General features: G+C 45.2%; 1 protein-coding gene across 1 annotated transcript in view; it reads right to left on the reverse strand.

Annotated features, from left to right (window-relative positions):
• The window catches only part of ADCY8 (adenylate cyclase 8), a 220710-nt gene that overhangs the window by 134768 nt on the left and 70652 nt on the right, over nucleotides 1-15290 (reverse strand). Inside the window, exons 3-4 of the mRNA XM_032610032.1 lie at nucleotides 10844-10974; nucleotides 2274-2385 (exon numbers count right to left, since the gene is read on the reverse strand). Coding sequence (XP_032465923.1) covers nucleotides 2274-2385; nucleotides 10844-10974 — 243 coding nt within the window. The remainder of the gene's footprint in view (nucleotides 1-2273; nucleotides 2386-10843; nucleotides 10975-15290) is intronic.

Consider the following 15290-nt stretch of genomic DNA (forward strand, 5'->3'; position numbering starts at 1 on the left):
TGCTTGCACCACACTGTCCTGCGAATTTTACGGACTTGTCTTTCTCCCTTAGCAGACGCTGAGGGCAGAGACTGGTTTTGTCTCGCCACAGCGCTGCACGGTTCCTGGCACCTAGTAGGTACACAATAAGTGTTGGCTGAACAGCTTGGATTACATTTTACATAACGACCCTTTCTCTGAGTCGATGGGGATTACTGTGACACCAGAAACTGACCTTGATCACATCTCTCAGTTCTCTTTGGAGGGTCATTTTTGTTCATCTTAGTATCTCTGAGCAGAAATATTTAGAACCAGAATGTAACGTAGAATAACTATGTGTAACTGGCACCAACCGCCCTTGAGGCAACAATAAAAAGAAATGGTGTACATTCTTCCCCACCTTCAAATTCCTAGTCCTTCAGGTTAATCCAACCCTTCTAACAGGAGGAGACCTCAGTTTCCGCCTCTTCTTCTGCTCATGTCAGTCTCCTATGCAATAGTTGTCCAGCAGCTACAGATTGCAATGCAGGGTCCTTGGCAGGTCCTTGCTTATTTTTCTAGCCTCACCTCTACCACTCCCTACCTTGAATTTTCCTTTACACAGTGCTAAATCTCTTCTGGTTCTCTACATATATAGCATCTTAATTTTTGTTTTCCCCTCTGCATACAAGGACCTTCCCTTCCTTCTTCACCTCAATTTTACACCTAATTGGTATATAATTTTTTTTTTTTTTTTGCGGTACGCAGACCTCTCACTGTTGCGGCCTCTCCCGTTGTGGAGCACAGGCTCTGGACGCGCAGGCTCAGCGGCCATGGCTCATGGGCCCAGCCACTCCGCGGCATGTGGGATCCTCCCGGAACGGGGCACGAACCCGTGTCCCCTGCATCGGCAGGCAGACGCTCAACCACTGCGCCACCAGGGAAGCCCCGGTATATAACTTTTATACAATAAAATTTACCTTTTTGGTAAATGTGTACAGTCACACTCACATAGAGAGCAACCGGATCACTCCCCAGATCACCTCACCCTATGCTTCTGTGCAATCAGTCCACTCCCTCCACCCCTCATCCCTCCTGACAATGACTTATCTCTTTCCTGTCTCTATAATTTTTGTCTTTTCTAGAATGTCTTACAAATGGAATCATAAAGTGTCTAGCCTTTTGTGTCCAGCTTCTTTCACTTGTCATATTGCAGTTGAGATTCACTGATGTTGATACAGGTATTGGTGATTTATTCCTTTTTATTGATGAATGGTGTTCTATTTGTTTTCTCCTTTTTAAGACCCAATCTAAGAATCACTTTCTCCCGGAAGTCTTCTCTGATCCAAGGGTTATATGTTGTTTCTGTGTTCCCATAGCACTCTAGACTTCCCTTCATCATGGCATATAGGACATTGTACATTGATGACTTTTTAAGGTATCCATGACTAGACTTAGCTCTAAGGGGGAAAGTGTGTTTTAGTTATTCCCATATTACCAACACAACACCTACTAGGTGCTCAGATGCAAGTGTGAATGGATCTCTGTTGGAGTGAGGCAGCCTTAAAATAGGACATTTTGATAACCTAACAATGAACTCCCACTGATGCGGTCTCATTAAATTCTCAGGACAGCCTGTGAAACTGACACTAGTATACACCCTTTACAAAGTAGGAAGTTAAGGCATGCCAATTTGAGTCCCAAACCCACTCTAAAATATAGCATGACAATGACATTCCTCTGTAATGTGAGTGGCTTGAGGACTAGGAATCTGTGTGTTGGTGGCAAATGTTCATTCCCTTTAACCTCTTCTCTATTTTAGCTCTGGCCAAGCCAGCAGAAAAAGAAAGGTAGTGTCTGGTCAGCTAAAAACAAAGCTCTTAAGTCAAACAAAATGGTGGCGGGATGGGCCAGTAGCTCACTGGTCCTTGAGAAGAGACCAATTCATTCCAGATGGCCGCGGTTGGCTGGGAAACTTCAGGAAGTCATTCCTGCATGAAGCAACCCTGAGGCTGCAGCTGGATGGTGCCCGGCCACAGGCAGCGGGAAATGGAAAGCAGATTAAAAAGGACTTTGGTTTAATTGTCACTCAACCAGCTGTCTCTCAGCTAGGAAAATCTGACAAACCTCCCGTCCGAGACCCGTAAATAACTAACATCGGTCCCCAGCAAGCGCGAGGGTCAGGGATCCATGTCTGGGGTCAGGATGCGGAATGGTAATGACATTGGTGATGAAGGCTGAGTCCCTCTCTTCCCTCGTTCCGCATGCAGTCCCTCACTCCTGTGAAGACTAGGGGGCAATTAAATTCAACTCACATGGGCCAGTCGATCAAATCTAGCAAAGAGCTCGTTGAGCATCCTGACCAGCTCCTGGGCAGACAAGGTCGTGGAGAGGTTGGTAAATCCTTTGACATCTGCAAAAAGAATACTGGACAACAGGGAAGGGATGGGGTGGGGAGAAAAGCACATTAATCTTTTAATCTATCCTGGGAGACACATCACGATTCAAATAAACCAAGTGTGGTCTGAGATTTTAGCTCTCCTTGCCACGGGAGTCTCAAGGAATGCCTCAGTGTTTAACAAACATCTCAGCAGAGAGTCCACCCAGGGGTTCAGGAAGGACAAGAAGGCAACGGAAAGCCCTTCTTCCTCTGCAGGGCTGTGGAGTGTGGGCAACGCAAACACCCCAAAGGGAATTTTTCACTAGGAACAGATCGATTTATTGTGGAAAGCAAAATGAAGCACTATGAATTATCTCTACATTTTCACAATGAACTGCAAAGCAGATTGCATGAGCACAGAGCAAAATGGACACGGGGACAGAAGAATGCAAAACCTCGTTATCTTCAGCCCAATGACACACATAGACTCTACCCAAAACGGCAGGCAAGCAGAGTTAGGCATTTTCCAAAAATTGTGGGAATAGGTAGCAAGCCTGGGAGACCTTAGGCAGAATAATTAATTATCTGAAACGCACATTTACTAAGTTAGGTGGGGTCTGATACTATGCATATGCCTAGGTGGAAGGGAAGGGGCAGTGCTTGAAAGCCTTATAAACGCAAGGCACTGAATGAACACTGTCTTGTTAATCCATCCAGTTACCCTGTGGGGAAGGGACTGTTCATTCCATTGTGAAGATGAGGAAAGTGAGGTTCAGAGAGGAGGGAAACTTGCTCAACATTTACTAGTAGCCTGGGGCAGAGTCGGGATCCTGCACGTGGCTGAACTGCAGGGTGGGGCACTGCTTCACCCACCTTAACACACCATCTCAGGGACTGACGCAATCACAGGGACACCTCTGAGAGGAAGGATGGAACGCCAAAAAGTGTACCATATTTTCTTGATTCTCGTGTTTGATCATCTCTGAAACTGACGGCATTCTGCAGTGTGTCAAACTTTTTGATTATTTTTCTTAGTGTTACATGAAATAATGGTGTCCTACCATTATTGTGACTAGTTTTAATGAAATAGGTGCATCAGCCGGAAGGCACTGTGGAATGTGCGTTGACTTACTTTGGTCACCCCTGGTATTCAGTGGTTCTTAAAGTTGTCTCCATTTTTATGGATTCTCATTCCTAAAAAATGTACAAGTATTCAAAATTTTGCACTTCATTTCAAGGGATCTGTACCTTCCCAGAAGCCCATTCAGGTTCTCATTAAGAAGTTTTAGACCTCAATTTAAAAACTATTGCTTTAATTAATTAGATAATGCCTTAATTCTTTTAGCAAATATTTATGTATCTACTACGTGACCAGCTACACATTGTGCGAGGAAGCTGTGTTAAATGATAAAGAAGCCTCAGCGCACGTCCTCAGGACGCTCAGAGTATGGGGAATGGAGTTGGGCTAACAAAGAGAAAGACAGAAACATAGGCAATGACTACTGTGATAAAAAGACACACACTGGGGATGACCAGCCATTGGGGGATCAGGAGTTTTCTAGTGAAGCAAAGTCCAGGCTGAGTCTTGAAGGACCTAGGGGACTTGATGGGTAAAGTGAGTAAATGAATGCTCTTAGCAAGGGATCAGCACATACTAGGGTCTGGTGGAAGAACAAGCAAATGGACCAGGGTTCTGCAAGCATTCAAGGATAGCTAGTCAAGGGGTAGTATTGAGCAAGGAGGGTGGGAAGAGAAGAGGGAAGAGGGAGAGAAAAAAAAGAGAAAGAAGGAGGGAGGAAGGAAGAGAGAGAGAGAGAAAGAGATGAGGTCAGAGAAGTGAGCAGAGGAACAATATGGAAGGGCTTGATTGGCCAGGTTGATGAACACAGACTTTTCCCTATACATGATGGAAAGCTAGTGAAGGGTTTTAAGCGTGGGAGTGATACCTTTAGATTTTTAATGTATAAGGCTTCCTCTGGCAGAGTCACTACACTGCCACTGTCCTCTACAGCTTTCTGGTGGCATAGCAGCTGGTCACATGCATAGGATTTGAGTCTAGACAGATTGGGGTTCAAACCCCAGGTCACCACTTATGAATACTATGAACTTCTCCAATACTTTATCTACTGAAGGTGATTGTAGGACCTACCTCACTGGTGGGTAGCAAGCGTTTAGCACAGTGCCTGGCATAGTAAGTGCTCCATAAATGCATTAGCTCTCTCCATCGTTATTGTACAGAAGTGCACTATGATTGAATGGTTGGGAAGAGAGAAAGAGGTAACAGAGAAGGAAGAGAGTCTGACCATTAACGGGATTATTTGTTACTTGTGGCTAAAAGAACTCCTGTTGACAGAAACCTGAAGCAATAGTAGCAGCAATACTTACAGAGTGTTAACTGTGGACTTGATATGCTCTAAGAGTTCTACATGTATGGACTCGTTCATTCCTCATAACAACCTGAGGTAGGACCTAGGATGATAATTTCCATTTACAGATGAGGAAATTGAAGCCTGAGTAACTCTCCCACAGACATGAAAATCTAGGATTTGAACCAGGCAGGCTAGTTCTGGAATCTACACTGTTTATCACTACAGTAATACCACCTTTGAAGTAAGCCATCATCATGGCAGGTGGGAAGTAGAAGGGTCCAGAGATAATCTAGTCCAACTACTCACTTTATGAATCCATTTGCCCCAAACTATTAATATCTATCTGTCTATGGCAGGACAGCTTCATATTCAACAGCTAATAAATGGAATGCCTACTACATATGTCAGATACTGGAGATACAGTGGAGAACAGAAAGTACCACCACAGCCCTTATGAAACATGCAGTCTATTGAAAGAAGAAATGGGATTCCCTGAGAGCAAAGGGCATAAAAGTTTCAGACGGGTTCAGTGTTCCAAAATCATGAATTTTTTTTTTTTTTGCAGTCTTCTGAACACACCATGCTTTCTACACTGGTGTTTGTACATGACGTACCCGCTCCCTGGCATAGTTTCTTTCCTGTTGTTACCTATTAAAATCCTACTTGTCCTTTAAGACCCCACTCATATGCTAAGATTCTACTTTTATGGAGATTTCCCTAAGCATAGCCTGTCACCCCTATTCTAGCCTCCTGCCCAGCCTGTGCTCCCCTCTGTCATGGCATTTATCACTTGGTAACACAATCATGTGTGCAAAGTGTGCTCCATCCACGAGCTAAAGAGCAGGAAGAGAGTGACTTCCGTATCTCATCCCCCAGCACATGGTGGGCCTCATGGTATATTTCCTGAATTGAATCAACAGAAATCTTCAGAATTGAGTCTTCCTTCCTCAGAGTGTGGTTATGGCCACTGCTGGCATCTCTTGGGAGCTGGTTAGAAATGCAGATCTCAGGCCCTGCCCCAGACCCACTGGATCAGAATCTAACAAGAATTTAACAAGAGCCCTAGGTGATTTGTGTGCACCTTAAAGATGGAGAAGCCCTGGTTTAAGTCATAGTTATGCAATAAGAGTTTGTTGAGCAAAAGACAAGAAGCAGAAACCAGGGCCCTGGTTCTCTCTTGTTCATTCTGCTCCCCCCCAGGTGCTGGGCTCATGGTCCGTTCTTTCGACTCTAGGTATAAACTTGTAATCTTCCAGATGACTATACCGAAGAGGCCATATTAATTGTCAAATCTAATTTGCTTATATAAGTTGTTTATTTGGCTAAAAATAAGCTATTATTCACTCTGAAAACAGAGTCCTCAAGGAGAATTCACTAGACTCACCAGGAACACGAGCCCTGTGTAGACTTTTACTCCTAACTTGTGTTCTTGGGCAGGTTATTTAACCACTCTGAGCTTCCATTTTCTTTATAATAAAGCAGAGATCATTAAAGCTACTCTGCAGGATTACTGAAAGGAGATCACTTGTAAATCACGGCATAGTCCTCAATAAGTGGAGAGTATGTAACTCCTTGTGGAAATTTTTGGGAATCGGAGAGTGTTTAATAGATGGCCACACAAACAGACCTCCAAAGCCAAGTTCTCTAGCTCCACTCAACTGCATTTTGCTTGTATGTGAAACAGTAGTCTGCAAGGCCAATGTTAAAACCAAGCAGGACCCTGTGGGGCTCCTGGGCACAAAAGCCTTTCTGTGTCCCCCATTTCTTGATTACAGGAAATAGGCTTCACTGAGCCTCCATGACCTTCCCTGAGTTCCAACTAGCAGGTTCAAACCGCTGCTAATTAGGGAAGGGAGGGGATGCAGAGACAAGGGAGGAACAGTCAAAAGAAACAATAGTGCAGCCTTGGGGCAGGGTCCTGGCTCTCCCTCAAGGGATACACACAACAACATCTTTGAGCTGTTTTGCAGACACTGAAACCCTCACCAGGTGGGAGAAGTTAACTGTCAGCTGCCCACAAGCACGCAAACCCCAGACCTGGTGGAACCGGAAGGTTGATGATGCCGACTCCCACTACCTCCCCACCAACCAATCAGAAGAGTGTCCACGAGCTGATCACGCCCTCTTTGAGCCGTTACTATAACACTCCTCACTGCCCCCTCCAGGTTGGTCAGAACACACAGTTTTGAGGGCAGGAGCCCGCTGTGGCCCCCTTTGCCCGGTGAAGCAATAAAGCTATTCTTTTCTACTTCACCCAAAACTCTGTCTCCGAGATTTAATTTGGTGTCAGGGTACAGAGGCCGGATTGGGCTTCAATGTGATGACTGTACGTGTTGACAGGCCTGGCTGGGAAGAAATAGTCATTCAAGAAAGTGAGTAGACTGAGTTATGCCAGCAAATGTGTGCAAATGTACATGGCATGGGGTTTGGGGGCAAAAGGAACGGCGGCAGGGAGCTCTGGTAGAGAAGCTAACTGTCCACCAAATCCATGCCTGCCTGCCACTAAGCAAAGACCACTAGCAGGGGCTCTGTGCCCTTCTTGTATCGAGGTGGAGCCATGTAATCAGGTCCCATCAATGGAATCTGAGCAGAGTGATAGATGCCATTTCTGGGCTGAGGTGGTAAAGAAGCAGGTGTGCCTTTTCTACGCTTTTCTCTCCAAGAGCTGAATGCCGACAACTCTGAAGCCCAAGGGGGTGATACAGCTATGAAATGCAGGGGTCTTTATCCCTGAATCACCCACTGGCAGGGAATATAAGCCAGGGGGAGTTGTGTGGATGAATTATATTGAGTTTACATCATTGAAATTGAGAGGTTATTTGTTAGAGCATTCCCCTAAGTAGCACAAGAAATGCCTTAACTACATGGGGAATAAGGAAAGAGAAGTAGAATTGGGCAGATGGGATTGGAAGCCCAAATGGCTTCTCATAAAAAGCCGAGTGGCCATGTGGAGCTCCAGAATGAATCTGGTGAAGGCTCATATGTTTGTAGCTGAAATCAACTTGACAGTCCAAATGTTTTGTCTATTTCAAGCAGCTTGGTTTTTGGATTAGGAAACGGAGATCCGGAAAGATGAAATGATGCAACCGAAGTCTCACAGGGGGCTCATGCAAAGCGTTCTGGGATGAAAACTCTGATCCACCCGCCCCAGTCCACTCTCGGCCACTCATGTCGCCAGGCGTGGCGCCTCTTACGGCACCTTACCCGGCCAGGATGCAACCAGCTGTACGAAACATGACTGAGTTAGACATTTATAGCAGACTGTTTTTAGGGAAAGGTCACAAAACCATAACAACAAAAAAGCAACAGAGAAAAAAGAATGAACCAGGTCGGTTTCCTCAAAGACAGTGACAGGATGGGAAATGATTTCAAAAATGCTCCCTTTCCTGCAGTGGGTGTGCTCTGGGGGCTAGGGAACAGGGTGTCGCAGCCGGCCCCACTCTGCTCTCAGACACGGGCTAAGGCCCATCCTCTTCTGCATTTTTCATCTCTGGTCCTATTTTAGCACCCAGCAGCCTTGCAGTGGGCAGGAGGGGCTCCACCGCCCCGAGTTGAGTGCACCTTCCCAGGACCAGTGGGGCTGTGGGCATCTCACCACCACTGCCTCTGTGAACGGCTGGGAGGGGCCCCTCCAGCTGCCAGGACCTCTGCACATTCTTCTCCCACTAGAAGTGGCTCCTCCATTGCGAGCTGAGACCGCTGGGAATGCAGGGCAGCAAACGCAATCTTAATTTAATAAGATTAAATTTAACTTCGTGGTGCGAAGTTCTGGAAAAGAGTCTGGAGCACAAAATCTCAGTTCAATGATTTAAGATAAACGGGCAGGTGCAGGGGCAGAAGTAACTTTAGTTGTTCTTCAGTAAGGGAAGCACTGAAAATTGATAAGTGCAGGAAGAGCTCCAAACATGCCTTTTATTGAACTTAAGGCTCCCAAGTAGGTTGACGTGGGTGTGCAGGCTTGTTTATTGTTTTCTTTATGAAGAGCCGTTTGTTTTTTCTTCTCTTTCTCTGTGGTGACAGACACTTTTGTAATATGTCATATATATTTTATAATATGTCTTTTTTCATTATACTTCATTAAATTAGATACCATTATAATTATATATGAATCATTATACTATGTCAATACATATTTCATAATATGTCATATATGTCAAATATATGATATATATTTTGCATTTTTCTTAATTTTATCTCACTGTTCTGCCTTCACTTGTGTTGATTCCTCTGCCTAGGATTCCTTTCTTTTGATTTTTTTTGTTTCACTTGGCAGACTCAATTTCAAAGAAGGCAAATAAGGATCACCCCTTCTAGGAATGTTTCTCTACGCACCTCCATCCCCACCCCGGGTCTTCCTCTTTTTATGATCTCTTACTGTCCTTTGCTTACTTAATAATAGAACCTCACACTGTATTATAATGACTAGTACTGCCCTGAGCCCGTTGTTCTAGAATTGGTATTGACGAGTTCCCACTGTCTGTGGGACAAATTCCTAGATCTGGAGTGCATCTTTTATTAGAGTTGCTGTTTGACAAGGGGCTCTTTGCAAACTCAAGCATCTAAGCCAGTGTAGCTCAATTCTTGGATGAGACCCCGAATGACCTACACTGATATGTGTGCTAAAAGGTTGCATTAGAATCAACACTTCTGCTAGACTTGCATTCACATAAGTGCCCTGGCACACCAGAAAAACACCCAGAGATGCTGGTGAGAAGGAAAAGTTGTTCTTCCCTCCTACCAAAGTTAGGAGGAAAGGAACTAAGGGGGTACCTTAGTACCTTAGTCTAAAAATGACAGCTGGTCATTTTTAGAGCTGTTCAACCTACAGATGTTCCCCTATGTTTGGGAAATTCCCACCGTATGATGTTTGGTGGGAGGGAGATAGAGTTCTCCTGTACAGGCTGAAAATGTCAGATATTTGCGTCCTAGTCACGTCTGGGGAATGACTGGGCTCAGCCAATCAGACACATCTGCCTCAGGCTTAACTTGAGATGCAAAGAGGCAGGGGGGTCAGAGAGTGGGGCAGGACAAAGCCAGCCAGTCCAGATCCTGGGGGCTGCGGAGGAATTCTGTGTGCAGAGGAGGCAGCTGTGTCTGGGACAGGGTTGGTAGCACAGGGAACGGATTCCTCGGGAACTGATTCTTCAGGTACAGTGGAAGCAGCGTCCTCACTGGCCTACTGCCCTGCTGTGATTTTGACTGTGCCTTCCTCTTCTTTCGGCCCATTTCCTGAGCCCGCCTCTCCATCCTTCCCCAGTGACTCTGGGAGCCCCCATGCAGCCCTCCAATACATTTCTTTTACATCAGCCGGGGTTGGATTCTTTTTCTGCTTGCAACGAGGAAATATGTCTGAAACAATCTACAACATGCTTAATGCTCTACTATATGCTTATGCCAGTCCTGTGCTTTGTATATATCTTCACTCACATAATCTACATAAACGCCTGTAAGGTGGCTATTAAAGCGCTCATTTTACAGAGAAGGAATCTGAGAGTCAGGTATGTAAATTGCCCTAGGTCATACACAAGGAAGAGGTAGAATTGGGATTCTAAACAGGTCTGTCTCACTGAAGAGGTATATTGTCTGGCACAGTGCTGGGCAAAGAGAGGGCACTGATGGATGGATGGACGGATGGATGAATGAAGGGATGGTTGGTTGGGTGTGTGAATGGGTGGAAGGGTCAGCGGATGCAGAATGGATGGATGGGTGAATGAGTGACCAAAAATATGTCTGCAAAAGAAAAATAAGCTGTAGTCCTTTTCCTGGTATTGTTTTAAAGACACTTATAAGGAATATAAAGAACACCCCTGAGGCCTCCAGATCACATTCTGGAAATATTTTTCCCATCATAATGTAAAAGGCTTTTGCCTTTCCTACTCAAAATGTAAAGGCAGGCAAGCCTACTGCAGGGGAGCCAGGTGGTAAGTCAACCAGCAAATTTAACTGCAGACACTCTTCTCGAGCCTCAATTTGGAAATGTAGAACTCTCTGATGAATAATCACTAGTTAATGAATTACTCAACCAAATGAAGAAAGGCGCTGCCATTCAGGCAGACAGAAGTCATGGCCATGAGGTGAGCGCAGCCAGGAGCATGGGGATCACGCAGAGACCTGGGCGAGGTGTCCCGTTTCTCACCTGACGTTCTCGTAGCGGTGGATGTAGATCCGGTGGAATTGATGCTGCAGGTGCTCGTCTTCCACGTTGGTCATGTCATTGATCATCTCCAGGACGACAAACCGAGGGAGCACAGACAGCACAAGCCGCTCCTGGAACACACAGATGTAAGAGTGAGAACTAAAGTATTGCCTGCCGTGTCGGTAAACAAAAGATGTTGCAGCCATCAAGCCACTACGTTACAGCCGCCTGGATGGTGAGAAGGGAACCCAGGATGGAGACAAATGGCCTGCCCGCTGCCAAGCCCATCCAGCAGTCAGCTGCTGCAGGCCCCCACAAAGGTGCACCCTGAGGAAACTCAGCATGAGAAAACACAGGATGCTGGCCCCAGAGAGCTGAGCTGCATATCAAAAGCATGATTTCAATGAGCCCAGACTCCTGTATCTTCCTATACATAGAAAAGTGCTAAATTGCTTAACTTGAGATATCTGGTTTTCTTTAATTCACAGTAATCCTTTGATGTTCCAACTACCTGGTCCTTTGTTGCAAAAACTCCTATATATCTCGGCTCCCTCCCACCCACCTTGCCTCTTTGGAACAGTTTTCTCAGCATTATCTGAGATGCTGTGTCCCGGGCTTGATGTCCCACAAAGTCTGCTGAATAAAACATAACTCTCAACTTTCAGGTTGTGAATTTTTTCTTCAGTTGACGAGGGACAGTCTTGTTAGGCTGACCACTGGGTCTCAGAAGGGTGGATGGACCGTGTAGAAGTAATGGGGCTCTTGGCTGAACTTCTCGAGGAATTGCTAATTTCATACCATCCTATGAACATGACAAATATCTACGGAGTACTTGTTATTTGCCAGGCACTGTGCTGAGTGTTGGGTATACAGTGGTGAACCAAATGAATGACAGCCCTACTACTGTGGAGCTTACATTCTAATAAGGAATACAGACATTAAATACACACACCCAAACATGCCAACACATACTTACAAAATGTGACCAGTGCCAAGCAAGGACAGGTCACGATCAGAGAGTATCACGGCTGATAACAGAATTTAAATAGGGGGTTAAGAATGACTTTTCTGAGCAACTGATATGTAAACAGATACATGAAAGTTTGGAGTGAGCCAGCTCTCTGTGGTACAAGGAGAAGGGAGCTCCAGGAAGAGGAAACAGCAGGTGCAAATGTCCTGAGACACACAGAGAGCAATGGTGTGCCTGGAGGGTGGTGATAGAGGGGTGTGGTGACAGTCAATGAGGTTGGAGGTGTAGATAAATGTGTCAGGCCTGCCTGAGATGTTAGCATTTAATTCCAACTAAAGCTGGAAGGCACCGCGTGATACTAAGCAGGGGAGTGACATAAGCTGATGGATGTTTTAAAAGATCACCCTCAGACTTCCCTGGTGGCACAGTGGTTAAGAATCCGCCAGCCAGTGCAGGGGACATGCGTTCAAGCCCTGGTGCAGGAAGATCCCACATGTCGTGGAGCAGCTAAGCCCGTGCGCCACAACTACTGAGCCTGCGCTCTAGAGCCCGTGCGCCTACAGCCCGTGCTCAGTAACAAGAGAAGCCACCGCAATGAGAACCCCGTGCACCGCGACGAAGAGTAGCCCCTGCTTGCCGCAACTAGAGAAAGCCCGCGCGCAGCAACGAAGACCCATATAGCCAAAAATAAGCAAATAAATAAATAAATTAAGAAAAAAAAAAGATCACCCTTGGCTGTGGTTTGGAGAATGAATTATGAGAAGGGGGCCAAGGGTAGGGGCAGGGAGACCAGCTGGGGGAGCTCCTGCAGTGGTCCAGGGGAGAGGTGATGGGGGGATAAGGTCTATAGGACTGGCAACCAATAGGGATGGCAGGAGAGAAAGAGGGCGTAACCGTGGTGATGACTAGGTTTTGAGTTTGGTTGATGGGGAGCCGGTGCTCCATTCACTGAAACAGGGCACACGGGAGAGGAACCAGTCTCAGAGATATTAACTCTTTATGGAGAGGAGAGGAAATGAGACACACACCTCCACAAATTAGGGACCTAACACTTGACAGAAAAATATTCTTCCATTGTGATCAACACAGCAGATAAAAACAAAATAACTGTTTAACTAGCAGCATGAACTAAATCCTAAAACGATCTTGTGCTGTGGAAATGAGGCAAGAATCTGCTTCTTTTTTTTTTTTCCTATAATTTGCTCTAGGGTGGAATGGAGTTTAAGACAGGTGTATTTTATTATTATTAATTTTTAAATTTAGGTGTAGTTGATTGACAATGCTGTGTTAATTTTTGCTGTACAGCAAAGTGATTCAGTTATACATATATACATATATATGTACATATATGTATATATATATATATATATATATATACATTCTCTTTTAAAATATTCTTTTCCATCATGATTTACCAGAGAAGTGAATATAGTTCCCTGTGCTATACAGTAGGACCTTGTTCTTTATCATTCTATATATTGATGCAATAGCTTATATCTGCTCACCCCAACCTCCCACTCCATCCCTCCCCCAAACCGCTCCCTGTAAGATGGGTACATTTTAACCACCATAGTTTCTCGTATCTTCATAGATATTTATGGACCCTAAGCATTTTCAGCATCTATTCTTTTATTTGTTCCTTGCAAAACCCTGAAAATAAGCAGGCACAAATAATTATCTTTATTTAACGGACAGACTGAGTCAAGTCAAATTACCTGCATGACCTGAACAGTTACCAAGTGGCAGTGGCAGGATGCAGTCCTTTACCACGTTTCTCCTGGATGGGATTCGTGGTGAGATGAGAAAAGCCCCAGATTTTGAGTCTGACTGGAGTTTGGGTCCTGCCTCTATCCATTTAATAGTAACATAGCATTAGGCGAGAGACATCACCTCTCTGTAACTTAGTTCCCTAATTTGGCAAATAACTATAATATCATCTACCTCACAGGGTTGTCATGAAAATTCAATGAAATAAAATATGTGAGGGGCCTGGTGTTTATTCCCTCCTGCTTCCTCTCTGCTCTCCTCAACCCTGCCCTCATGGGAAGGGCTTTATTAATGAAGTGTCCACAGAGCTTCACACGATGAGGCTTTTTCCTCTCTTGAAAGCTGTCCCATCGTGGGGCTGAGAGGCGTCTGCCTCATGTCCATTTCATGTTCATTATGCTGTCTGTCAACTTCCCAGGTAATTGTGACCCTGTTCCTGCAATCCCTGAGGGGTGGGAGTCGGTGCTCATCACAGCTTTGAAGCACTTGAAGCCTCAGAACAGTAGGTGCTAAATAAATATTTCCTAAACAAATGAGTGAACCCAGAGAAGGTGGAGACTGTGTCTAGCTCATGACTGCAACGCCTCCAATGGCCACCATGGTCCCTGGCACAGGATAATTATTTGTTAAATAGATTCTTTGGCAATGCACATTCAATCTTCAAGTATGACACAGATGCTTTATGGGAGACTTTCAGAATAAAATTTTAATAGCAAAATTCTCCAGCACCCAGGCTTGCCAGCCTCCGGCTAGCCCTGCTACTGGCAACTGCCCCAGGTCCTGCCTCTGTAAAGCACTTTCTGGCAGGCAATGGGAAATCGCACACTTTTGCTTCTCGGATTTGTACACTGCTTGAGAAACATCGTTCAAATGCCCTGAAGACACAATCTGAAAGAAAATGGGAAAGTTTGCCCCTTAATACAATTCCCAACTCTTGCTGAGGCATAATTATCTCATTTTCTGGCTTTGGAGATCAGAAGTACAAGAATCTCTCCTGAAGCCAGACTGTGGCCCAGGGTGGCCTTTGTGTTCACATTCTGCACATCCTTTTCTCCCTGGGTTTTCTGCATTTGCATGAAAAGGGACCCTGGGTTGATTTCAAGTGCATCGGTGGCTGCTGCCTGGATTTTCCTCTCATCTCCTATAACTTGCTCTATTCACGTCATCAAAATGGCTTCATGGGCAACAACTGCTACAGTGCACCCTCAGGGGGAAGTCAAGGTGAAAACCGTGAGGGGTTCAGGATCTTCACTTTATGTAAATGCTTGTCGTGGAGAAGAGAAAGAGAGCGAGGCAGTCCTCTGATGCAGGCAGCGCTTCTGGGCAGTTATCCTGAATGGCTTAGGGAAGAACTCGCCACTCTCAGGCTCTTGCAAACCGAGAGACCTCCCATTTATCTCTACTGCAGGCCAAGCAGTGTTAACTGCAGTAAAGGTCCAGGCACTGATGAGAGACTTATCCTGGGTTTATAGATAATGTCTCACTTTAAAGTGATCGCTCGTTATGTAGTGTGTCAAGTGCTTTGCATCCAGTATCTAATCAAAACCTCACATTAGGTTACTATTTTCATCGCATATTATATATGAGATACTGAGATTTAAAGAATTTAAGTGAAATGAGGCAGCCTGGAGTCATGCACTCGGTAATAAGTGCATAGTGAAGACTCAAGCTCATTTCTTTTTTCTTTAAAACTCAGATTGTAATTCATCC

This window comes from Phocoena sinus, chromosome 17, assembly GCF_008692025.1.
Source record: "Phocoena sinus isolate mPhoSin1 chromosome 17, mPhoSin1.pri, whole genome shotgun sequence".
In the NCBI taxonomy this organism is placed as follows: domain Eukaryota; kingdom Metazoa; phylum Chordata; class Mammalia; order Artiodactyla; family Phocoenidae; genus Phocoena; species Phocoena sinus.